The 27265-nt window shown below is 43.5% G+C and overlaps 1 protein-coding gene across 2 annotated transcripts; it reads right to left on the bottom strand.

Annotated features, from left to right (window-relative positions):
- Positions 1 to 1153: 1153 nt before the first annotated feature.
- Positions 1154 to 26663, bottom strand: CD2 (CD2 molecule). Of its 2 annotated transcripts, none has more exons than XM_059720604.1 (5): positions 26516 to 26663; positions 20559 to 20861; positions 16552 to 16815; positions 10819 to 10941; positions 1154 to 5212 (listed from the first exon to the last, which is right to left on the bottom strand). In XM_059720604.1, the coding sequence occupies exons 1-5, from the start codon at positions 26586 to 26588 to the stop codon at positions 4983 to 4985; spliced, it is 993 nt and encodes a 330-aa protein (XP_059576587.1). In that variant the 5' UTR covers positions 26589 to 26663; the 3' UTR covers positions 1154 to 4982. The 2 variants fall into 2 exon arrangements, with proteins under 2 accessions (XP_059576587.1, XP_019331559.2); XM_019476014.2 differs by having other exon boundaries at positions 1154 to 5197.
- Between the last annotated feature and the right edge of the window lie 602 nt (positions 26664 to 27265).

Genomic DNA, 27265 nt, shown 5'->3' with positions numbered 1-27265 from the left:
TTCTGTGGGATGCTCCATCCGCCCCAGCATCACAGCAGTCATGAGCCCCTGCTACCTAGAGGTATGTGAAAAAAACATTTAAAGCTGTGCCTATGTCCAAATCTCCTAATCGATTCGGAGGATTCCAATTCAATTCAGAGAGATTAAAGGGTCCTCTGATTCGGTTCAGATTCAGAGATTCGGTCCCCAAATCGGGCCAAATCTCTGCCAAATAGAATTAGAGACTGAAGCTTCGCACAGCCCTATCAAGCACTACCAGTGGGGTCCTACTTTGCTTGTCACCCAGGATAAAAAAAAAAATGTGGGGGGGTAACAACTGTCTATATCAGCCAGGCCAGCTTTTGCTCCACTCTCTCCTAGTCTTCTTGGCTATCCAGTCCAGTCCAGGTTTGGGGCACAATGTCTCATTGAGTACAGCCACACTGGAGTGGTTGTAAGCTCCAAAAGTCACTTAAAGGGCAGTGCGGTCCCTTCAAGAGCACAGACCTAACACTGAGGGCACACTAGTTACACCAACTTTACTCCCCACTGTTACCAGATTTGCCCATCACTTTGGGGTATGCTCATTTATTAGGGATACATTTCTAGGGTCTTTGTAATTCTATCAATGTGCTGCTTGTGTTTCTATACGGAGCTGTATCTCTCCCTTCTGCAAGTCCTCAACCCCAATGGGGCTATCTTGCAGGACTCGGTTTCAATGGGGCTGGGTTCCTCCAGTCACCAAATCAGTCATACACACACAAACACACACAGATTAACGTGACACACCTGACCCGGCCGGGTTGATCAGCATGGACAGGCTGACACTTTCATATGCCAAGAATCAGTTCATCAGAGCAACAATAAACTGCAGCCAGACACAAGCAAACAGGTGAACAGAATACCTCTGAATCCAGCTAGGTGTCCAGCTGACACACTCATGGGCCAGCATTCAATTCATTAGAGCACGTCTGAGCCAAACTGGGTCAATCAGCCTGTACAAACTGATCCCCTTATGTGTTTCAAACGCAGCACGTCCCAATCTTTAGCTTCTTGATGAGCAGACCCCACAGTATTTCTGGGCTTCACAGGGATCTTTAGCTTAGTTAAAAGAAGCATTGCTGCAAAGCAAGCGGGAAAGGAGAAGTAGAGGAGGAAAAATATACCCAGTTACTACCAGTTTGACTATAAAATTTATTGCTAAGTATATGAAATATATAATGGTACTAGTAATAACAGACATGCAAAGGAAAAACAAACACAAACAATTACAATATTACCCTGGTTTCACTAAGTATTTGGGGAAACTTAGTTCAAGCTTAACTAATACAGTTCAGGTTCAGAAATCTATGCCTAGAGGGAAAAGAGAAAAGAGAGAGAGCGAAAGCTGGGATCTCATCAGTCCAAGGCACTCAGGTTCCAATGCTGACGCTGACAGGTAAAGTTCTTAGCACAATCCTTGAAGGGAGACAATCTGTTTCTTCCAGCTTCTTGAGAACAACAGTGGATGGTGCCAGAGAGATTTCTCCTCTTGGAGCACACCTTGCTGCTTTTTTTTACAGATTTTTATACCCTCAGTTCAGCTTCTTCAAAGCATTCTTTTATTAGTGTAAATAATTGTCTTTTCTATTGACAAGGGGTTATCTGGTTTGGAACATCTCAAGAAACTGATTAACAACCAGGAAAACCTAAGTTTTTAAGGAGTAAGCAGATACTTAGGAGCCAGCTTGAAATTCTTATGGATAGCAAATATACCGGATGGGGTACCTCATTGTTTCTTCAGAAACAATAGATAGCTTGCAGCGTCAGGGTTTTGGATTTTTACCTGTTGTGAATAAGCCTCAGCTTAGCATGACTTTTCCAGATCTTACTGAAAGGGATTGATTACTTAAGTGTTCATAAACTTTTGTGGGGAGGACTTTCACCAGTCATCCTGGGAAAAGTGTGACAACAGTTGTGGTCAGGGCTCCAACAGGCTGGATGCTGTGATGAACCCTTAACCATTGTTCAAATGTTGCCCATATCCCCTCTGACTTAGTCTCTTTACCTCAGCATTCCCTAACCCGGCAACCCAGTTTTATTCAATCAAGTTTAAATAGGCCTCCCATAGTGGGACCGGGGAATGTACAGCCTGAGATGCCTATTAAACTTTACTTCTGCTTAGCTCTGGGTAAATGAGATGTGTGTGTGGGGTGGGAAAGTCCTTTGTAAATCCAGATTAGAATTGGTCTGATAAATGCTGAGCTGGGTGTGTGTAAATGTGGATTGATTAACATTTGGAGCACAGATTCCCCATTGTGCAGTGATCCCCTGCTTCTCTGATCCCAGAATTCACTGTGGTCTTTGCTTCGGACTCCCTGTTCTCCATCTCCCATGTAAATGAATTGTCATCTGGTTCCATCTCAGATGCAAATGAGACTGAGGGCAGTTGTTTCACTCTTGTCACTCTTATCTGGAGGGCTTTAGGTGTCTCTCTCACTGCATCTTCATTGTCTTTCGTAATCAGTACTTGTTCAGGTGTGGGGGGAAATTCTTTGCGAGTCAGACAGGCTGTGCCCTGTGTCAGGGTTCCCCAAGAACACAGAGCTGAGAGGTAACACCACCTTGCTGGACAGTGAAAGTGTGTTAAAAGGGTCTCCCTGTGGCAGTGAAGAAGCTCGGTCATCTCTGGTCACCCTGCAGATATCTCAACTCTTCTGGAAATAATCCTGAAAGAGGAGGGCAGCACAGGGCAGCGAGAGGATTGAGGGATAACATGTTCATAGAGCAAATGCTGCAGCTGATCATTATTCTGGCTCTATTCTATTCTTTTAAACCCTAACAGTGCAGTAACAGGGATGGGTACAGGGTGCCCCCCCCACCCCGGACACTGGGTTACAGGATGAGCATGTTACAGGATGACAGTGAAATCTTCACCCACTCTTAGGCCTAGTTCTCCCCATTCAGTTCTACCCAGACTCATGCCTCCTCCCCCTGCTCTCACTTGAAGGAATAAATGGATTCATGGTAACTAAGGATGGACCTTTCAGATAAACCTCTGGAGATCCAGGCTGGGCACAGCAAGCCATCTCAGAATATCAGGTGGCACAGACACTCTTCTCACATGCAGTACATATCGGGTACCTTTCCCTACCACTAAAATGATAAGGATCTTTCCCCTTAGACACCGATAGTTCTGTGCTTTGGACTCCAGGATCACACAACTTTCGTGGCCTCATTGATAAGAATATGAAATTCCATTATCAAAAATTCAGGATCTGCATTAGCTAAAGCCCCATCATCCATTTGTTAATCTTGATTTATTTACTCACCACACTAATACTCACATGCAAAATAAAGTACAGGATATTGAAACAATAAACTTTTAAATAATGGAAACGTTAGGACGGACTGCAGGAAATGGAGTCAGGAGGTCATACTGAGTAGCATCTGAAGAAAAACAAAGCAAAGCAACTCAACAGGCAGGGCATCCATCTTCTCTCCAGCCCCTTTCCCTCCACCTGCAACAACACTGGAAAACTCAAAATAGTCATGTGTGTTGAAAAAAGTCAGGACACATCTTTTAACACCAGTGGAATACATTGAATACTTCAAGCCCAGAAACATGCAATACATTCATCTGCTTTAAGTAGAAGAGCCGTGACTGAAATGTTCCATAAGTAGCAATTCCAGCAGAGGCTCTATTCACACCACATCCCCTTGCTCAGTGTGCAGTCACTGAGCAGAGAGCCTGTTTTATCCATTCAAAACAATATAGTAAAAAACAGAAGGCTGGGCTCTCTACTGCTGTCCCAGCTGAGAGCCAAAGAGAGAAGTTAGAGAAGTCTCCAAGGTTCAGAGAAATAAGAAAGAATGCCTTCCTGTGACATACAAAGTCCTGCAGTCCAGCCAAGCATTGTCTCCTCTACTAAAGAGAGAGCTTTCAATAGATTGCTTCTCTATGGACATGGTAGTTATTGTAGCAGTTAGCACAGAAATCAGTGGATGTGTCATGAGACAAGCCTATCTGTATCCAGAACTCTCAAACAGGGGCCCTCTGGGTATCACCTGGAGCACACAGTGTCAGACATCTGCTTAATAGTTCACAAGACAAAAATAACAAACAAGACCTCCTGAAGCCTTTGGTTTGGATGGGAACCTGGCAGACAAGTATAAGAGCTGCAGGAGCACTTGCAGAAAAACCAAGATAATAAACATCCCCCTCTAGCATAAGCAAGGAGGCTGCAGGTGGAACACCAACCTTAGCATCTGAACTGGCCAACACGTGGACCTGTTCCAAGAACAAGAGGTTACCATGTGATGACAAGAAAGCCATCCAGATTCAGTGAACATAGATATTAATTGGATTGCTTGGTTCTGGGTGGGATTTGTAACATTAATCTCACAAAGCAATGGATGCTGACAAGGCTGTTTGCCCCAGAAACCCTGATCTAGTTTCCAGGAAGGGGCCTTGAAACAGTTTCAATTTCTTGCCAGGACTCCTGTGTGTCAGACCCGCACTGCAATACACAGGGCTATTTTTCTGACCATCAGTAAGTCAAGTATTTGGTTGCAACAGCTCAGGAAGTGTTTGTGTGTCTACAGGTGTTGAAAGCGATTCGTATGTTAAGATAATGCAACAGGAATGAGTTGGTGTCATCTTATTAGAACCATAGAGACTTGTAGGTAGAATCTCTCCCAAAAGCAGAAAGACTGTAAAATCTGGTGAAACCAAGCAAAGCACAATGAAGTAGATTTCAAGGCTCCACATTAGCAGGGTGTTCCCAGGGGGGAAATGACAAAGATCATGAACTTTGATCAACTCAATTCACATCACTGGGTCTCTTCAGATTCAGTGTATAGGACATGTGTGTATATGAAGTGATCCTCCTCAACAAATGCTGCCATTGCATTGCAGAGTCCTGAAAGTATGAGGGATTTCCTGGCTGTTTGCAAGACTATCTTTTCGGTGGCTCACATCAGGGAAGACTCTGGGGCAGTGTCTTTTCCTCCTGGCCAAGCGTTTATGTTCTCTCCTTTATGCGGTTTGGAGCTCTCTGCTGAGTGCGTGGTCTGGGCCGTGGGAGCGCTGCGAGTTGCTGTGCTTGAGGCTGAGACTGGGGAGGTGGTCTCTGTGGCTGCCTTGGCTGCCTCTGGGGAGCATGACCTGGAGGACGTGGAAGCTCCCGCTGCTTCATTCCATCTTCCACTGGATAAATCTGCACTGGTATATCCTCATCTGCAACAACAGAACCTGTGAACAATTAGTTAGCAAACCAGCTTGACTGAAAATAGAATGTGGCATTGGTTATGGAGAGCAGTTGATGCAAGGGAAAGGAGACCTGGATAGTGCCAAGCAGCCAAAGCTTTCATGGTTTGGAACATAACCACAATGGTGTTGGGGAATCTACTTCTTTCAATGATTTAATAAGTCTTGTATCTACCATCTCCTCCTGACTGCCACTAAGGACTAAGTGTTGATTAGCTGAGGGGAGGGCACTTGCAGATTACTTTAGTCAGCTCCATCCTGCCTGCCTTTCCATCCTTAACAACAAGTGTGAAATATGTAATGGAGACTTGATTCCTCTCAACATGTTCCCTTGAAGACTAGGTAGAGTCTAGAAGGGAACAATATGAAAGAACATTGCTGTGCTACCATCTACGCTGTACCTGTCCTGCAGATAAAGGGAGGACAATGGATTCAAGAACAGTCAAGCTCAAATCTTTTATCTCAAACTTTTTCTCACATTCAGAGTATGTCAGCACTGTCAGATTAATTCAAGTTATTTAACATTACTTCAGTGAAACCAGCCAGGCTGCAAGATAACACTCAAGCACTGGCACTGGCACAGCACTCAGTAGCATGACATTTGATCATGCGTAGTGCTACAGCCATATACCATGATCCTTTGCACTGCAGCTGCCCTATAATTGGAGTCCTTTCCCTGTGAATTGTGGGAGAACCTGATAAGTCATATATGGGGAATTGCAGAAAGGCACTGATGGCCCACAGATAGTCAAATGCAGTTACCATGTGTCCACACCCGGCTATCTTAAGAGCTGAGGAGTTCTGTTTACTCAAACTATCTGTATACCTAAGTGTAACGGGGTGGCCTGTCCCTTTAAGAGGGACCAGGCAGCCCTGTTGATGAAGCCCAGGTGCAAAGCTACCAGAAGAATAAGCCGGGGTCAAGGAAACAAGCTGTGTATGCCAAGGGTTGGCAACCTACAGCCTGCAGTGCTGAGCCTTCTGATCCAGCCTGCAGACATGGGGCTTCAGTGCAATTGGGCGATGGGGGTATTTGATAGTAGTCACTATGTTGCCTCAGGGAAAAGTGGCACTGGTGGATGTTTTCCACATGCTGGAGGAAGGGGAAAGCAGCAACAATGGCTGAGTCCTAGTGCCTGCCCACCCATCCACCAACCTGCCTCTGACCCGAACTGGTTCAGCCTACAGCCTTAAAAGGGTCATGACTGCTGGTATATGCAACTGCTTGCTACAAGAACGGAACTAAGCTACTGTGCTAGGAGCCAGAGCCAAAGCACTCCTCCTCAAATGCTTGGGATGGGCAGGAAGATTTTGTTTTGTTTATTTGGTGGCTTGTTGGTGGCCTAAAGACTGAATTTCCTGAGAGGTTTGGGTGAGGAGTTCTTCAGGGAGCAAAAGCCCACCTACAGAAGCCAGCAGGGTAGGTAAACCACTTACACCAAAGTACTCATAGGGCATGTCTACATGTCACCTACGGTAATGTTGTTACTGCACTGTGCTTTACTATTTCCTTTTGGAAGTACTAAAGCATGACACAGTAACCCCTCATACTGCACTGTGTACACAGCGCATGGTTAGATTTCACCATAGCGGTGCAATAAAATGGGGCAGTGTGCTGCTACAATGAAGTAGCTGCTGATCACATGTAGACTCATGTGATCACTATGTCGCTGTACCACATCATACGGCAATGTAGTGCATTGCTACAACCAGGGGCAATGTGTAGGAGGTGCACATGGGTGCACATGCACACACTGTGCATGTTGGTGCACCCCCTGCAAAAAGACACCACTGACACTGTTGGCAGCACCTGCGGGCAACTGCCGCTCACCACCGGCATGTGTGGGCTGTCCCTGATTGCCCCTGGCCACTGCCTCCACTGCCGGCGGTACCTGCGGGTGGTTGCCAACCCATGGCCGGCACTCTTTCCCACCTCCCCCTGCCACTGACAGTGCCCCCCCAGCCACCAGGGGCACGCACAATTCATGCCTACAACAATGTAAGGTGACATGTGCATGTGCCCACCATGCCTTAGATCCTTGCAGTCCATAATGCATTCATCCTCACAACACCTCTGTGAGGAAAATAAATGCTCTCATCCCCTTTTTACAGGTTGGAACTGCTAGTAATGAGCTTGTACAAAGTCAGAAAGCAAATCAGTCACAGAGCAGGGACTTGGATCTACATCTCCTAAACTCTAGGATACAATCTTTACCCCTGGACTCCCCTTCCTTCCTACCTTAGTCTACACTCCCACACGGGTTAGCCAACTCAAGTTAAAAACACCTCCATATGTAAGCTAAGACATTGTGTATGTGGACAGTAGAGAATTAGGAGCAGCACTTTAGTTATAACTTGAGGGGTTTTGCAATAAAAGCAGGCCCATAACATGAGAGAGGTTCTTGGTAGGTTATTTCCAGACCAATCCAATCTAGGAAGTAGCTAGTCTCAGAGCTGGTCCTTCTAGAAAAATTATGTTAGAGTACACCTTAATAGTAACTAAAAAAACCTGTAAACCCCATGAATACACTGTGTTGACCAAGACAACATCACATCTATTAGCCATGGATGTATTTTTGGTTTCAACAGAGCTTACCTGTCACCAGCTGACATAATGTTATATGCAACAGCCCTGTGTACATTAACTATATTTAATCTGTCCTGGTAGCTACACCTCTCACAGCTGTGTTCTGCCCCCACTTTTCCCTGCTCCGCTCCACTACTAGGAAAATGAACAGCAGACGAATGTGACCACACCATTGCACCTTCCCCTGGATCTGGCCCCACTATGAGTTATGGTGGCTGTATTCCAGTAAGACTTATGGCTGCCTACACATGTGCTCAGGCTTGGGGGTAGGGGCATTTTAATTACAGTTCCCAGACAGCTGCTGTAATTAAAATGGCTCACTGTCACATGTATTAAGCCCTCCTCACATTTAGAAATGGCTGTGGGATGTTTTATCTAACCCTCATTTGATAAGGTTTAAATAAAGCACCCCCACAGACATTTTAAAATGCACAAGGGCTTGCACACAGGACGGTAAGGTTCTAATTAGAACATGAATGAACACGTCTGTATTTCTGGTAAAGACAAGCTTAGTAATTCTGGAGTCTGGGAGTGATTCAGACAAGCACCCAGAAGTTTAGATACCAAACTATCTAAATCTTTCAGGTCTGCAAAGTGAAGGTAAAAATTACCAAGAAAAAAATTACAGAGAAATTTATGCCATTGGCCATAGTTATTAAAGCGACACATAGCATGAAAATATTTCACTAGACTGTGGCATTAATTTAAGCTCTGTTTATTGTAATTGCGTGATTCACCTCTCATGACAGTTTCATTGTTAATGATTTTTTTATCAATATTTCTCTTGTATTTTTAATTAGATTTAGGAACACAGGCTGCCTATACATGTGCTCAGAGTTTGGGGGAGGGAAAGGGGGTTAATAAGAATGATTCCCAAGAGCTGCTCTAATTAAAACGCTATACTATCATGTGTATTAAACCCCTGAGCATTTAAAAATGGTTGCAGGAAGCTTTATCTAAATCTCATTCAGCAAGGTTTAGCTAAAGTGTCCCTCAGCCATTTATAAATGTGCGGTGGCTTAATACACGTGACAGTGCAGTGATGCTGCAACATTCTAATTAGAATGCAGAACAACTGGGTCAACATCTGAGTCACCAACCCCAGCCCCCTGGTCTTACAGGCACCGCACTGCATAATCTAGTAGAGCTGTAGCATTAAATATCATTTCTTTTTTTCTTGTGATGCACAAAGCTAAAAAATCATAGGCTACATTTTGAAAACTGCCTAGTAACTTTGGATGTGTCAGTGTTTTGATGTCCAACTTCAGACATCTTAACAGAGTTAGAATTTAAGAGAATGAATGAATGCTCTTCATTTTCTGAATAGCTGGTCTCTTTAAAGTGCCTCTAATTGGGTAGCTGAATTTTGATGGGCATCTAAACAACCTTATTATTTATTAGGACAAGCCCTGGGAGAGGTCTCCAAGATAAATGTCAAAAAGCTGATGAACATCAACTAGGCTGTGTGAAATGGCTGTGTTTCATTTCGGTTTCAGATTCGACCGTTTCAGAGGACAGTGATTTGTTTTGGTGTTTCGGATCACTGTTCCGTTTTGATTCAGCCGAATCTGTTTCAGAGTTTCAACTCTGTTTCAGTGCTAATTCGGAGATTTGGATCGGCCAGGGAAAGGCAGGCACAGCTGGGTGGCTGCAGGTTCTCTCACAGCTCCTCTGGCTGTGCCTGCCTCAGCCCCATCCCTTGCCCGGCCCCAGCCTTAATAAAAAATTAAATTAAAAAAGCCCCGCGCTCACCAGATGTAGCAACGGTGATCAGGGCCTCTGAGGACTTGTGGCAGAGCCCCCTGTACAGGACAGGGCAGCAGAGGGCAGCAGGGATAACACCCCTCCCCCCCCCACCAGCACCTGTGTGGCAGCAGTCTCATTGCACAGGTGCAGCACAGCTTGGCAGGGTACCATGTGCTGTCTGGGAGCTGTGGTGGCTCCAGCAGTCACCTGGAGCCCAGCACCAGCTCCCAGACAGCATGTGGCACCCTGCCAAGCTGTGCTGCACCTGCACGATGCGACATCTGTCGTGTGGGTGCCAAGCAAGGGGGGCAATCCTCACTTCCCCCCGCTTCCCCACACTGTGCAGGGGGGCTCTCCCATAAGCCCTCAGAGGCCCTGGATCCTTGCTCCTGCAGCCAGTGAGTGTGGGACTTTTTTTTTTTAAGTGCTGGGAGGCTGGGGCTGGGTGGGGAATAGGTCCAGGCAGGGCAGCCATGGGGGCTTCTCCTGCAGCCTCTCCACCTGTGCCTGCCTCTGGCCCGGAGGGGGGAGCTGCAGGAGAAGCCCCCAGGGCTGCCCTGCCTAGCCCCAACCCCCAGCCAGCCCCAGCCTCCCAGCACTTTAAAAAGAGGGCTGTGGGGCTGTGCCGGATTCTTCCCAGGGGCACCTCCAAAATACTCTGAAACATTTCCAAAATGTTTTGGATCATTTCGTTTCATTTTGGAGATGTTTCAGAGCCTCCATTTCATTTCAGATTCGGTGTTTTGAGTGCCAAAACAGACCTAAATACCTCTGAAATGAAACGGCTGCTTAAATTCCGCACAGCCCTACCAATCACTATATGTGCATGCCTGTATAATGCCTACACTTTCAAATGTGAGGTTGCAGATGGCTTTATTTTATTAGGAAATCTGTGCTGGTGAGGAGCCCAAATGTAGACCATAACGTGTACAAATACCCAGTATGTAAAAATAATCAGTGCTTTTATGGGCTAAGGTTTCTGAGAGTCCATTTTCCCAACATTCATAAATAAACATAACTTCAAAACAGTATCATCTTGTTAAAAATAATCATCAGAAACCAGAATTAAAACTGACAGTTGGACAGGAATCTCCGTGAAAATTAATTGACCCCTCCTCCCCCATACCTTCTCTCTCTCTCTCTCTCTCTCTCTCTCTTAAGACTTCAGTATATCCCTCATTCTAGATAGACAGTTTTTTGAAAGAGAAAGAAAGAGTTTAGGTGATTGGGCAGCAACATGAATGTTTCAAACTCTTACCATCTTCTTCTTCTTCATAGTGTTCCACTGTCTTCCGCCTGATATAATAAATCAGCAGAACCAAAATAATGACAAAGACGACAGCACCTCCTGCAATGCACAGGATGAGAAGGAGGTCCAGACCTGTTAATCAGAGGGAAAAAAAACAATGTTACAGAGAGAGAAAACAACTCCAAAGCTAAGTCAGGAGTTTGGTCCCAATTCTTGAGAGGATATACATGTGTGAAGCTTAGAGCATGGATCATGATGGCATGAATACACCATAGGTATACAGCACAATCTTAAAACACTTATACCAGCAAGGAATTAAGGCTCAGAACACCCACATGAGATATTAACGTTAAGATTTACTATTCCCACTTTACAGAAACTCAGGGGCAAATGGTTACATGATTTGCTGTTGCTCACAACTGTAGAGTAGCTGAGTTTAGAATAGAGACCAGGATGCCTGGTTCCTAGTTGCTATCTCATCATATTATAGAATGCTACTGAAACAGAAAGAAGTATGCTTCCACCTTCCTGCCAAATGTTCATGGAATATATAGTTTATTTGGTCAGAGTTGAAGTAATCATTTAAAGCAGAATTTATAGGAATGCCAAGGCATTTTATCCACGTAACAGTCCATTACACCTTCTGCTAGTGATTGGCATACCTTAAATGTCTGATTATATATGGGTAACCAAACCTTTGGATCCCCCATGACTGTTATATGGACTTCCCAAATGCACTGACTGCACAAAAACAGGTCTCTGAGTCTGATAAAAACAAGCTTTTTTTCAAAGTTTCCTACTGAGCCAGAAATACACTGAGAACAGACTGAAACATAACAAGACAGAACTTCCTCTTCCAGTGTTGGCTGAAACTTGGGTGGAAAAGATGCACGCAAATAAAAAATAGTGAGGAACATAAAAATGGGAAGCCAGACCTTATTCAGCTCAGATTAAAAAGTCTTGTTTGATCTGAGGGTGAAAGTTTATGGGGACTGTTCCTTTCTTTAGCTAAACAGGCTTGACCATAGCTCCACTTCTTCACTCCAGCACCACAGTGCTTTTGGAGTGTCCCTCAGCCTCTGGATTGTCCAGTTGAAAGTCCTCATTCAAGAGCTCTTTCAAAGATTTTAAGGGCTTGCCTGAGATGCAAAGTTACTTACTGGGTGTAGCCTGGCCAAAACGTACAAGCAAGCGTGTTCCATATGATGATAAAGGCTGAAGTCCTTAGTGAGTCCTTTCTTACTCGAAGCTCCCACTGAACTGATCTGAATACAGACCTCAGATTTGGCAAAAGAGAAGTGGGAAAGTAGGCAAGGCAACCAGTAGAATGGTGTAACACACAGCCATTTTCTACCCCTTTCTCTGTGTGCAGCTTGTATCAGCTTTCCATGCACACACCCACAGCATACCAAACTGCCACAAGTTACAAGCTGTAAGTGGTAGTGTTCACTGAAACCTGCAGGGCTTTTAATCTAAGAAGGGCAACTCACCTTTCCTCCCCACTCCAGAAATGTCCTCAGGGTTTCCAACCAGAGCAGAAAAGAAGCCACAACGTGGTTTTTGTGTTTTGTTAGGCTCTGACACCTGTGCTATATTTGTTTCTTCACAACCTCCATGACAATTGCTTTTGTTAGCTGTCAGCGTTGCAGATAGACACCAAACCAACCCAACATACATCCCAAATGGTTACTTATTTTCACGGGTACCAGATTATACAACCCCACACCCCACTATCTGATGTACAGACCCAGATTCTGACCCACCTATTATGTTGATAAATGGCCAAGTGTAAGTCTGTTTTTCTGTGCTGGAGTCCCGAAAATCCATTAATACACCCACTCATGTAATCAGTACTACTATGACTGAGTCTCACAAAAGCAGTGAGGAGAAGGACCCACCCATTTTTGTGTTAGCGGTATTTCAGGGACTGGTGAGGGCAGAATAGGATCACACTTAAATTGCTAAGTCCACTTTTATGCCTAATAGGTGGACTGGAATCTGGTTCATACAGATCAGCTCCTTAGCCACAGTAAAGAATACAGAGGGCCATATCCATAGTCAATGCAAATCAACCCAGCACCATTTGATGACTGTAAAACTCAAGCTGAGCTGGGCCTGCTCACAAAAGTTAAAATAGAAAATATTGATGACAAATGCATAGTGCAAGAGGATTGTAAGTTTGCGGCTAGACCTTCTGAAAAGAAATAGTGAGGCATCACTTCCACTTATCTTACTACATATATGATGATTTTAAGCAGGCTCCTATTTGTCTGGTATGTAACTGTGAAATGTCTATCCTTGATTAATTAGTATAGTAAATATTTCTTTGCAATTAACTCATGTTTATGTATAGGAAGAGTCGGTCTCCATATGGGCTTTTATAGGTGTCTCCTGATTTTCTCTTGTTTTTCCTCAGTGGTTTCCTTGATCTTCCAAGGACAGCTCCTCAAAAACCTTGTGTTTTTCCTGGTTGTCAATCAGTTTCTTGATATGTTCCAGTTTAGTAGAAATTGAGAACCTCTTGTTACTGAGGAAGGTAATTCAACCAAAATTGGGACTTGCTGATAACCAATAATGAAGAGCATGATTAACAGGATTTTCCTGTTAATTATTGCTTGGGATCCTATCTTGATTTACACAACTACAAGAATGCTTTGGAGATGCTGAGCTATGGGGAATAAAAAAGGAAACAAAACAGCTAACAGGGTTCATTAGAGGCAGGTCCTGTCAGACCAACCTGGTGGCCTTCTATGACCAGGTCACAAAATCCTTAGACGCAGGTGTAGCAGTGGATGTTGTCTTTATGGACTTTAGGAAGGCCTTTGACACTGTCTCTCACCCCATTCTCATTAAAAAACTAGGGGACTGTGGCGTCGACACCTACACAGTCAGGTGGGTCACTAGTTGGCTGGAGGGTCGCACCCAGAGAGTGGTGGTGGACGGGTCTTATTTGACCTGGAGGGATGTGGGCAGTGGGGTCCCCCAGGGCTCGGTCCTTGGGCCTGCACTGTTCAACATCTTCATCAGCGACTTGGACAAGGGGGTAAAAAGCACCCTGTTCAAATTTGCAGACGACACTAAGATGTGGGGTGAAGTGGGCATGCTAGAAGGCAGGAATAGGCTACAATTGGACCTAGACAGGTTACAGGGGTGGGTAGATGAGAACAGGATGGGTTTCAACACTGACAAGTGCAAGGTGCTGCACCTGGCGAGGAAGAACCAGCAGCAGACCTACAGGCTGGGGAACTCCCTTCTCGTCAGAGCAGAGGCAGAAAAGGATCTTGGAGTCATTATTGATGCCAAAATAAACATGGGCCGAGAGTGTGGGGACGGAGTCAGGAAGGCCAACCATACCTTGTCACGCATCCACAGATGCATCTCAAGCAGGTCCAAAGAGGTGATCCTCCTGCTCTATGAGACACTGGTCAGGCCGCAGTTGGAGTACTGCGTCCAGTTCTGGGCGCCGCACTTCAGGAGGGATGTGGACAGCATTGAGAGGGTCCAGAGGAGGGCCACTCACATGATCAGGGGTCAGCAGGGCAGGCCCTATGAGGAGAGACTACGAGACCTGAACCTGTTCAGCCTCCACAAGAGAAGGCTGAGAGGGGATCTAGTGGCCTGTTACAAACTAGTCAGAGGGGACCAGCAGGCATTGGGGGAGTCCCTGTTCCCCCGAGCACTACCAGGAGTGACTAGAAATAACGGTCACAAGCTGGCAGAGGGTAGATTTAGATTAGATATCAGGAGGTGCTACTTCACAGTCAGGGCGGCTAGGATCTGGAACCAACTTCCAAGTGAAGTGGTGCTAGCTCCTACCCTGGGGGTCTTTAAGAGGATGCTAGACAAACACCTTGCCGGGGTCGTTTGACCCCAGAACTCTTTCCTGCCATGGCAGGGGGTCGGACTTGATGATCTGCTCAGGTCCCTTCCGACCCTATCCTACCAACTATGGAACTATGAAACTAGGGCATGCTTCAAGAATGAGAAATCATTCTGATAAGAACTGCTACTGTGGCCAACTAATCTTTTAAATGGATCCACACCTTGAGAAGATGACAAAAACTGAGACTACCTCTTTGCCTGTACTGATGAGATACTGTCACTTTTACAGCTAAATACTGGACTTTGCTTTGCTTTAGGTGCATTTAACAGTGAATACTTGTAGTAAATAAAGCCTTTCTGTCATTCCTCAAACGAGTTGCCATGTCAATCCTTTATACACTAGTCCTGAATCCCATTTCTTGACTTAAAACCATTGCAGCCAATGAAACTGTGAATTTACTCCAGCCGGGGACCTAATTTCCAGTGTTTAAACCATCAAACTCATACAAAAGGTACAAACATTTAAGATATACTACAGTGAATATACCTCGCAGTAAATCCATCATCCAGTGTTCACATCAGCTTGGCCATTTAGCAGGGCTAGTTCTGGCTACACTTGAGACTCACTCCTTGAGTCTTGCACCTGCGCTTAATGCCGCATTTCCACAGCAAACTCACCATGCTCAGTGGTGGCATGCCTCAAAAAAGCTCTGCTGCTCTGGGCAGGCCATGTCCACAACTGGAAGCAGTGTTGCATGGGACTTCCATTGGGCTAATTAGCAATGCTAAGCAACCATGCCAATAGCTCGTCCTCAAAATAATTAGTGCAGTCCTGGCACCATGCAAGAGACAGCCTGCATGAAGGAGCACAGCGTTCCACTTCCTGGCACAGTGACTGTCCTCACTCACCACTTCCTCCATCAAACTGCAAACTCTGTATTTGAATTTGCCAGGCCATCATGCTTTTGGCTCAGTCAGTCCTATAGTGTAGAACTCTTTCCATGTACTGTGTGAAATCTGACTCACTTTATTCCATTTTAGGCTTTTCTGTGAAACATACCTCCCCTTAGCTCTTGCAACCCTCTGGAAAGCCATGAAAGCTGTATTATCTGCATGCTATAGATGGGAGACCTGAGCACAAAGAGACTAGAAGAATTTCCACAGGAAATCTGTGGCAGAACCAGAAATTGAACTAAGACCTCCTGCATCCAGTGCCTCAAGCACAAGATCTGCCCCCCCTCCCTAAAAGCTATTGTTTAGTTCAAAGAATGGGTACATTTCAGTTGTATTTTCCATTTCATTTCACTCCCACTGCACTAACTTAATGCTGTTGTGCTGAGCTTCTCAGGCTTGGTTAATTTCCTCCAAACACCCACAGGTATGCACATGGCAAGAAAGATACCAGTAGGACAGACTTTTTTCTAGTTGTAAAAGAAATCCATGCACCATTGGGGCACCCACAATTTTGCGGATGAAAGAAAAGAAAGGGGGAAAAACTTCTTTGCCCTCTTGTTCTTCTAATATGTCAGGAGCAACTCCACTGAAGCTAATGCCATGTTTGGGCACAGCTAGAATAAAAAAGAGCAATATCTAGTCCATTCTTTGCAAATGTGGGATGTCAACTGATGTGTCAGCCAAATTTCAACTTGGGTCATTTTGTCCCTACAACTAAAATGACCTCTGCAGTTTCCAGCACGTCAGCAGCATGTTACTGATAATATATAATAAGGAATAATAATTTAAGAAAAGACTTTTGATGCCTGCTAGAGATGACTGTACACTGTCAAAAATGCTTTCCTCCCTCCCACTCTTCCATTTTATTTTACTGAGATTCTACTGCTTTGGGAATCGGCAGCGCCTGGCACCTATTTGTAAGCTTGTACATCTTAGGAGGATATTTTTGTAGCACAGACTTTGTACCTGCACACTGGATATCTTTGGTATCATATTTGCTAGTAACGCTATTTGAAACAATGCACGTGTACTTCCCAGAGGCATTTTTAGCCTCTTGATATTCCATGCTCCAAAAGCCATTTGTAGATTTCCATTCTTTTGTCGCCTGGAGAGATTTGCCCTCATAACGCACCAGCTGAGAAAATGGTTTAGGCTCTTGCTTTACCTCACATGTCAACTTAAGGTATTTTCTGGTACAATCCCATGTGAGCAGTGGTTGTGAGACAGGCACTGAAACAGAAGAGAGACAAGCAGGTTGTGAAGATTTTTTTTTTATTTTAGAACATTCATTATTAAAACAGAACCTCAAATATCCACACCATGAGACAAAGGAATGTAGAAAAATTTAGAGGCATATAAAGCATGCAACAAATTATTTTTGTGGAACCATCTGAGATAAAATAAACTGAAACACGGATTATTTGATAAGGAGGAGGCCAGGATGTAACAATGCCTACAGAAACAATGGAGGGAGAATGGAAAGCGAATTGGACCTGATCAGGGTGTCCTACCACAATAAGAAAGAAAAGGCCATCAAGAGGCTGATCTTCAGGCTTGTTTTTTCGTAAAATGTTTAACACCTTTTAGACTTACTGCCCATTCTCCTCTCTCCTCCTTTCCTATTAAGCCATAGAGCATTCCTTGCTAAAGTAAGATTCATTATTCACCTACAGAGAGAGGATCCCAGTCCCTTGGTTCTATTTTTAATTTATCTTTCCTTCATTGTGAGCTCCAGCATGCATTTTATTCCTAGGCCAACTCCCATCCACACACAAAACTCTGGCTTGAATTAAGTAGTGCTTTAAACTCAAGCTTGGTTGGCATGGATTGAATTGCAACTGTTGCTAGTGCATGGGCTGGCCTTTCCATGGGGATGCAGCAGCATGAGTTGGAGGAAACCAGCAATATGCTCCTCATAGTCTGAGTATTGTTTGCTGGTCGGTAACTAAATTGGCACAAGCTGGCGTCCCTCTGCACTAGCACATAGGCAAACATGGGGCACATCTACATAATAAACTTGCCACTCCCTCTAGAGACCTTCCCTCTAGCACACTGCGCTACTCTGCGTGGGGAATCCCTTCTCAAATGGAAGCAGTGTAGTTGCTGCAGACAGTGCTTTGGGCTGGCTAATTAGCACTGCTGACTGACTCAGCTAATAAGCTTGCCTCCATGCTAATTCACACAGCTGTGACACTGCCTGAAGAAAGCTACATTGTTTCATGTCTTGTTCTGCCCAGAGCAGTATAGCCAGTGTGAGGGCATGGCTCTGGAGCACCACAGTTATGCTAAGTAGACATGGCCACAGAGAGGAGTCTGAATGTGGGATGTGAACTCTCCCAGCTGGGAGTATATGTAAAAATCTGAGCTTAGGACAGAGAAAAGAGCCCTATCTAATGTGAAGCACATTACCCGGGCAACTACATCCAGCTATAGTTAACAACAGACACACAGTTGTGACAGAAAGGAAGAGAGGAGGTAGCAATGTCCTCTTTTCCACACAGGATGAGCAAGATCTACTTGCAAAGTTACATCCAAGCAAACGTATATTGCAGTTGCTTTGGAGGAAGAGCGATGCCACATTTGGGAAAGTGGGGGTGGAAAAAGGAAACAACAGAAAGGCTCTACTTCACTGGAGCACAGGGTCAAGAGTACACTGCTACACAGCTCTAGCATGATGGCACCTACAACATTGGACTCAATTTTGGGCACCTAGAAGACTGGAGAATATTTAGTAGGGACCCAAAGATAATAATTATAAGGAAAGAGGAAAAAGTTTAAGGGGCAGTTGTGATCAGAAAGGTGTCTGTAAAAGTGGCAGGTAAGGTTCTTTGAGTGAATGTGATATCTTTTATTAGACCGGCTAAATAGTTGGAAAAATAGTTCTTTGCAAGCTTTCAAGCACAAACACAATTCTTCTGGCATAAAGAGAGTCTGCTGGTGTTTGTGTGCTCTCCTGGGCGTCACACACAAACACCAACAGACTCTCCCTATGCCTGAAGAAGGATGCTTGTGCCTGAAAGCTTGCAAAGAACAATTTTTCCAACTATTTAGTTGGTCTAATAAAAGATATCTCATTTACCTAAAGAACCTGGTCTGCCTAAGTCCTTAGACCACAACAGCTATAATCAACACTCCTGTAAAAATGGCAACTTTCCTCAGAACTCAGGCCTGTTCCTGGGCAAACTCAGTCTCACTGTTACTGCTTTGAGAGAGAGTATGACTGTATGCTACTTTTTTTTATCTGTCATGTGTTCCGAAAAGGCACATCGCTCTGCTAGGTATGAAAGGCGAACAAAGACTTGACAGGTCTTAGTTGTTGCTTAATGTGCTATTGGAGGGCATTCATATATTATGGCAATGACTGCAGAATAAGAATCTAAATAGAATACAATATAGGATTTAGCATTCCAGAATATCTGACAGAGTAATCTGGTTTCTACTTGTGCTCTGTAAAGTTTTTACTATGATATAAATGCGGATCTTTGTTATTGACAATGATTCATGAACCACAAAGAAGCCAGCACAAGAAATTTTTAAAATGCTAAGAAGTGCCAAAAGTAACTGAAGGGATTCATAAGGAGAGTTGTTCAAATTGCAGAAAGGATTGTCAAAATAAGTATTTTTAATTCCCCCTCCTTTTTTTCATTCTTTAAAGACTGTTTAGATATCATCAAATCTTTGAGATTCAGAAAATTCAGAAATTCAGAAAATTCCAGCCAGTTCTCATAATCGGTCAAAGAAAAAGAAATTTTAAACATGTTCCAACATGTTCCCTGCATTTTTTTATTTAAAAGTTGGTCCAAATTTACTAAACAACAAAAAATTCAACCAGTTCTTCTTTTGAAGGATGGACTAAGGAATAGAAAGCAGCAGACATGAGAAATTTACAATAAATACATTTCCACCTACTTCATCATTTACTAATGATTATACATCATGCACAATTGAAAATAGTTTCCATTTTTACATCCTTCATTGAGAAAGTTTCACTGAATTAACAGTAGGATTAGAGGCTAAGCATGAGGAGGGAAAAAAGAAAGAAAATTTATTAGAGAAGCAAAAGGCTTCACAAATGCATAGGGCACAATTCTATACCACATTTCCTAAAACACTGCTACTCACTGTTTAAACAAGCTAAGAAGCTACTACTTATCAGAGCACTGAATGGGTAGTTAAGAAAAGGATCTTTGCATAGAGTGACATAAAGGCTTGACTAGAGCTATCAAATGTCAGTGGCTATACTACAGCTCTCCCAAACTGGCTTCTGACGTTCCAGAAGTTAAGTCCCCTCAAAGGGAAGAGAAGACTAGATAATCACGAAGAGACCTGCAGTGTATATGAACCCTACTAAGAGAAGCCAAATACATGGAGCCCAGATGAGTCCAGCAAAACATGGAGGACCGTGTTTCAAAGAGCACTACAAACATCTATCTCATTTTACTCTTTCATGAAAAGCTTAGAAGAGCTCTACCACCCCTTGCCTTCCCTCCTCCTATATTCAACCTCTACCTCCTATCCCTTCACAGACAATTTCTGGGTATTTTGTGTGGCAGAGCAAACACTCCCCATAAGCTTAAAAATTGTTGTTACACACTGATGGAGGGGTGTTGGCATGGCAGAAACAGAAATGTGGTAGTTGATAGAGAGAAGAAATCAAACAGCAGGGTAAGAAGAAGGGAGCAGAGGGACTCAACAGCATCAGGAATATCTTCCCATTGCACCAGTCCTCAGCAGAGGAAAAAAAGAGGATGGAGAGCATTGCTTGGGATGGGAAAGGGGTTTTTATACCTAGCAGTAGTTACCCACCAACAGAAAAAGGGAATAGGGACAGGAGGAGTAACCCTGCCAGGTAGTCATGCAAGAAGTAATGTTAGGGAGAAAGGGAACGGTGAGACAGTTAGCAAAAGGGCAGAATAATAACAAAGGAGTCTCTACCAGCTGAGCAGGGAGTGAAGAGAAGCGAACAGACTCACCAACAGTGCTCAGAGTAATGTCCTTCTGCTCTTTTAGAGTACCATCACTGCAAAAGACTTCAACTTTGTAACTTCCACTGTCCTCTTCCAACAATTGTTCAATTTTCAGGGTCCCATTCGGAAAAAGGTAATACTTCTTTTTGTCGGAGTAATAAAATTCTGAAGAATTGACGAGTTTCACAATTATATTTGTATCTTTGAACCATCTTATGTCATGTGCACTCTCATCTAGAGGATTAGAAATATTCAGAAAAACAGACTCATTCAGAACCGCTGAAACCCTTGCAGGTTCTCCAAATGAACCTGAAAAGAGAAAAATTGCAATTTAGATGATTAGTGAACATCCAAAGAGTCTATGGAAGAGGGCTAGTGGCTAACACTACAATATTAAATGACATGGTTACAAATGCTTCCCCACTGATCTCCAAGCCACTCTTCACTAATAACATGTCTGTTAATAGGGATGTTTTCATCTCATGGTCTGAACAGCAGCGACCAGCCATTAAATAGTTATGCCTCCCAGCACCCAGCTTTAATTCTGATGCACTGAGAAATAAAGGGCAAGTTCCCAAAAGCTATTTCAAGGGGGGGTTATTTTGAAACTTGGGTCTGATTTCCAAATGACAGAGCACTCACAGTTCCTGAAGTCAGTAAGGGTTTTAAGTGCACAGTGCCTCTGAAAATCTGGCCACGTTGTATGGGCCAGAGTTTGTTGGGCATCTAGGCACCTAAGTATAATTCTATTCTATCCTGCTCAAGTCCTGCAAACCCATTAATTCAGGGGTCACCAATCTATGGCACACAGGCCAGATGTGGGATTGGATCTGACCCGTGAAGATCTGCTTCAGTCTACATTTTACTAAGGGAGTACCAGTCCCTAGCTATTGGATATGGCCTGGGTTTTGTTAATGGCACACACATTACCTCTGGTTGCTGAAGCCAGCTGCCTTAACCTGAGTGGAGGGCTGTTCTTCTTTGTTGCAGCCTGTGCTCAGCATCCCTGGAGTGGCTTGGGGGGGGAAGGGGGGCATGAATGCTGGCCCATAGCATCAGCCAGGTTGTAAACTGCAGCCCCCGTAAGTAAAAGGCTGTTGACCCCTGCATTAAATTATCTACTTTGGTAGATGCCCCTTTGGTAGATGCCCCAGCATCTGCCCCTTCCAATCAAGTCATAAAAAGCAGCAAGTTGGAAAAGGACCCAAATTAACAAAGGTTCATGGATTTGAACAGTATAGAATAGAATCACACTTACATGCCTAAGTCTACTTAGATGTCTAACAGCTGGAATAGGATCTATCTCTAAGAGTCCCTAGATGGGCAACCAAAAGTACTAGACACTTTCGGCTATATAACTACAAGGCTGACATTTTCAAGCAATGAGCAATTTCTAATGCCATGATTTTTGTGCCCAGCTTGGGATAGCCTAAAAGAGCAAATGCTCCATGTTTTCTGAGAACGAGACCATTTTAACATGTGTTGAGCTGGATACCATTGGACACCTCAATTCACTGGTTAAAAAATTGCAAAATATGATAGACCAACAGGGAATGAGTGATAGACATGGGACTAAAACCTGGGCATCCTAGCTCCCAGTCTCCTTCTTCACTGCTTTGACCACAGGACCTCTGTTGCATAGGTTCTGTCACAGAAAAAAATGAGAGAAAATGCAACAGATAACCATGACTCTTCAGCTTTTCAACAGTTCTTTTTGTATCATAAGAAAGCAAAATCATGGCAGCAAAAGCAATTTTTTTTCTTGTTTACGCATAACCTTTGACCCCATTTCCCATCTGTAAAATTGCTAACAACTCTATCCTATGGTGGAGTGCAAGGTTTGTATATAAATGGACTGCTCAGCACTGCAAGATACTGGATGCATCTACATGTGCAAATAATCTGGGAGCAGTTTACTCTTCAATAAAGTACTTAAGATTAAACTCTCCTGGGCACACATCTACACATGCAGGAACACAGAAGCAGATTTGCTGCTCCTAGTAGCAGACTGCTTCTGCTCCCTGCAGCCCTGCAGCAGCCAGGGGAAGCTCTAGGCTCCCCCTAGGCATAGCCTGGGGCCAGGAGACAGGTGTCTCCTGGCAGGGGCTGGGGCATTGTTCCTGCCACCAGGACCTACCTGTTGCTGGGGCAGGCTCTGCCTCCAGAGCCTGGGCGGAAACAATGTCCCCCTGCCCAGGCAGCAGGGAGCTCCCAGCCCCAGCTCTGTGATCATGGGGCCTGGGCTGGAAGATCCTTCTCTCCCAGCCTAAGCCCTGTGGTCGTGGGGCTCAGGCTGGGAGATCCTTCCAGCCTGGCTCCTGTAACTGCAGGGCTCAGGCTAGGAAAGAAGGATCTCTCAACACCAGCCCTGTGACTGCGGAGCTGGTGCTGAGAGAGAAGGATCTCCCGTCCTGGATCCCACAACCATAGGGCTTGGGCTGGGAAAGAAGGATCTCATAACCCAGGTCCTGAGCCCACAGGTCTAGTGCTGGGAGATAAGGATCTCCCAGCACCAGCCCTGTGATAGTGGAATAGGACCTGGGAGATCCCTGCTGCCAGGCCAGGGGAACACTGTCCCTGCCCTGGCAGCTGGCAGCTCCCTGGGGCAGGGAGCAAGCCCCCTGCTGCCTGGCTGACCAGGAGCACATTTGTGCAGTAGCGCACATTTGCTCCTGGTCAGGCATGTACATGTGCGCTACTGCACAGTAAGTAATCAGAGTATGAAATCTACTGCTATGAAACTACCGCACAGCAAGCGTTTGCATGTGTAGACGCAGATGCTCACTATGCAATAATTTGCTGTACTGCACAGTAAAGCATCTCGTATAGATGCGCCCATTGTGTCACAAAAGGGTTATACACTGGTAGTAAAGAAGAGCAAAAGCTGCTACATGTGAATCTTGCTATTACGGGAAAAAAGAGCACGTATCTTCCTATGGCACCAGTAACATAACTGGGAGCGAGGGGGCACACTGGGGCAGCAGCCTCAGGCACTGTCTTGGGGGAAGAGGGTGCAAAACTAGCCACCACTATGGGCAGCACAGTAGCCAGTGCTGCCCCACAACTGCCTAGAGCTCAGAGCTGCCCTGTTATGCCTCTACATTGCATATTCTTCTGTAAGATCTTGTGCACATGTCTGTGACAGGCACAACAGGGAGACCACACTTATGAACACAAGCAGCAGACTGGAGTTTTCCTGTTTGCTTGTTGTTTTATTTTTTTGGTTTTGTTTTTTGAAGCCTGACGGTCATTCCAAATGAGGAACTGACTAGGCAGATACTTGTGTGGGCCCCCTTGCCTGCCTTATGCAGTCAAGTTGGGGAATAATAATGATACTGAAATAGACAATACAGGGGTTAAACGTGCTTACCAGCTTCAAATGAAATAAATTCATTAGCAACAAAATGTTCATTCATAACCAGGGATTATTCAGTTTTCCATTTCCTAAATTAAATCCCCTCCAATCTACAGGATAAAGCTTATTAGCACATCAAATTACACCAAACTATTTTTAAACATTTTAAGCCATTTTTCCTGTAGAGAAAAGCAATGTTTATAAATCATTTATTATAATCCTTTATTAAAATACCTAATCCTTGATTATAAAGCTTTTATTTGTATCTGCAAGATTATAGTGAAATATATAATCAAAAGGAAAATGGAAGCCTAATTGCTGCTCCATAGAGCTAGCAGTATTTGAGCTAAGCAAAGTCTTAAAATATTGTGCATTACGTCTATATAATTAACATAAGAACCCAGGAAATCACTTACGAGAGCCTACCAATCCAAAGAGAAGTTATTACTGTACTTTCAAGTTCCATAATAAGGATTGGGCATTTCTAACAGCATAGTCTGAAATCAGTCAGTCTTGGAGGGAAGTGTTTAAATAAAATTAATGTTCCCAGTAAATACATTTTAAGTGATAAGAAGAAAAGTAATTCATTGAGTTGCTTCTGCTCAGAACTACGGTCAGATATCAAGAATTATTTATTATTACATGTATTCTGCATTATATAATATGCATTTTATACATGAAAAACCATGCAAATTTGAGGGGCAACAGTTCTGTAGTATTCCAATTGACAGACAATGCTGTTACATCTTTAAATGTTGGCATGATCTCCTAAATCAATGAAACAGAAATCTGAGCATCCCCAGCACACAGTCACCTGTATAGGATAATGAAGCAGTATTTTTGATAGTGCTATGGGACAGAGTGATCAAAATGTAACAGCAAATAGCTCAGTTACAATCAGAAGGAGTGTGGAATACTGGAGGTACCTTGAGCTGTAAGTGTACTCATAGTCAATTCAGTGTTCTGAGGGATAAAGCACTGTTGCGTTTCAAGGTTTTAAGTATTTTCAACAGATAGTTACATTTGAAGAAATCAAGAGTGGTTTTTTTACATCAAGGTCATAACAATATTTTTTTTTTATCTACTTCCTTTACCATGAAATATAGAGAACCCTAAACACCCATCAAGAATGATCTACAGTTGAATGATAGGAATAAATCTGTGAAAGCTTCTTGTGGGCTGAATCCATTTCACCTGTTCTAATCTGTGAGTGAACAGTTTAGCTACGTGTCTAGAGCACAATTTTTAAAAAGACCTAATTTTTATAGTATCAGTAGGTATGAAACCCACTGTTTCCTAAACCTTCTCTTCTCTTGTGCTTTTGCCACCTTTTTCTGAATATAACTTGCACTTTCAATCATTCTGTTTACCTTCAGTAAAAAGTTAGCAGTTATAAAAGAGCTGTAAGTCTACATAATGCACAGTAAAGTGTATCTTAAATAGGGTTACCAAAAAAATCCTATAATGGCTTCACTGATGGCAGTTCTCAAGTTAAGGATCATGAACTTAAGAACAGAACTGTTCACTAATTATTATTCTAAATGCAAGGGGAAGCTCAGGTCTTTGGTTTCCCCTGAGTAAAGGATGAATAAAATAACAATACTCCAAAAATCTCACAGCATTTTGCAAAGGAAGGTAAGTACTAAGGAAGGTAACCTCTGTTGCCAAGAGGAAAAGGGATACCATTAGCCACAGTATGGACTGGAGCTGGCAGGGTGCTTGGTCTCCAGTCCAGAAAAGGCCTTGAATACCCACTTCACTTTAAACACGTGAACCGTCCTTTTGAAGTCATTGGGACACCTCGTGAACTTAAAGTGAAGTCAATACTTAATGTACAGTGCCAGGCTGAGCGACAAGACTTCAAGAGTTTTCAGGACTGAGCCTAGGAATTTTAGGGTGAAAACCTGCCTCCTTTGAAATCAGTGTCAAAACTCCAGCCCCCAAATATCTGAAATTTGCTGTTTTGGAGGGGCTAGCAAAGGTATAACAAGGTACGTAACACCCTTTAAATGTCTGATGTACTTGCTCTGAAGTCTAAGTAATTCTCTTAGCTCCAAAACTAAATTTACCCTGTTGTAAGTCCAGGGAATTTAGTAAGATGAAACCAGGGAAGAATGGGATGTAATTTTTACAGAAGATCCAAGTGGCTTCCCATTTTATTGGGTCATCTACTGTCCCTCAGGCTTTCACATTTAAACCATAAAAGCAGAAGCTGTTTGGCAGGGATCCTTATCAGTCACATTTAAGTCTACATATTTAAGTGCAATTAGAGGAATGAACCAAAACATATTGGTAATAACTTGCTCCCCTGGTTTCAACAATAATTAAGCCATGAGAGAGGTTTAAAATTTGTAGTTTAGACAGGACCCCTACAAATCTTCATAACTAGCTCAAATCTATTGAATGTGCAATTATGGTGAGATAGGTCTCATCCCCCTAACTGGATTCCCTAATTCCATTATAGTCAGGGTATAGATGCTCCAAATGCAGCTGTCATATTAAGACGCCCCCAATCCTTGTATGAATACAAGGATTCTGCCACTAGTTTAAACACTCTAAATGCAATGCAAAGCCAGTCTGAAAGAGCCAAAAGCTAATATAAACTCACCTTTTACACTGAAAAATAAAATCACCAGGTACTTTGCTAGAAAAATCTCCTTAAAGTTCATTTTCAAGACCATATATCCACACAGTGAGTCTTTGCCTAAAGACAGTTCCTGGCAAGAGGTCCTGCTGCAAGCAAGTAATCTTTCGGCACCTTAGTCCAGCCCTTTAACTCCTACCCCCTCCTCCTGCTGTTTTTTGTATTACGTTTCATTTCTGTTACAAAAGCATTCAGGGTGGAACTGGGTTCCCTTTTCTGTTCATAAGGTACCGTATTTACTCAAATACAAGACGAATTCCACCCCATCCCCCCCCACCCAATCAGCATGGGGAAAAGCTTCTCATCTTATATATAAAGAAACCTCATCAAATACATTATTACTAAACTGCTGCCAAAAGCAGCATGTGCTCAGTAAAGTAAACCAACTAAGAAGTTAATTAAACATAATGAACACTAAATATGACTAACTGGGCAAACATGCTGATGGGAACTTTTTTTTTTTTACCAATTTTATTGAAAACATATTTATCACCCTACACTTACAAAGCTACATGTATTATTTTACCAAAAGTTCATATCACAGAAACAACTACATATCAAAAACATACAGCTACATATACTGAACCTTTAAACAACTTATAACAACTACTCACAAAAACTAAACACTTACAGAAATCTTTTTCTTCATAAAGAACCCCATGAAAATACTATTCAATAACCACCTGAAACTCTCTGCCTGTCCCATCAGTCCTC

Source organism: Alligator mississippiensis, chromosome 1 (genome assembly GCF_030867095.1).
Source record: "Alligator mississippiensis isolate rAllMis1 chromosome 1, rAllMis1, whole genome shotgun sequence".
NCBI classification, from domain to species: domain Eukaryota; kingdom Metazoa; phylum Chordata; order Crocodylia; family Alligatoridae; genus Alligator; species Alligator mississippiensis.
The sequence above is the reverse complement of the archived record's forward strand: the minus strand, read 5'-3'. Positions and strand labels throughout refer to the sequence as shown.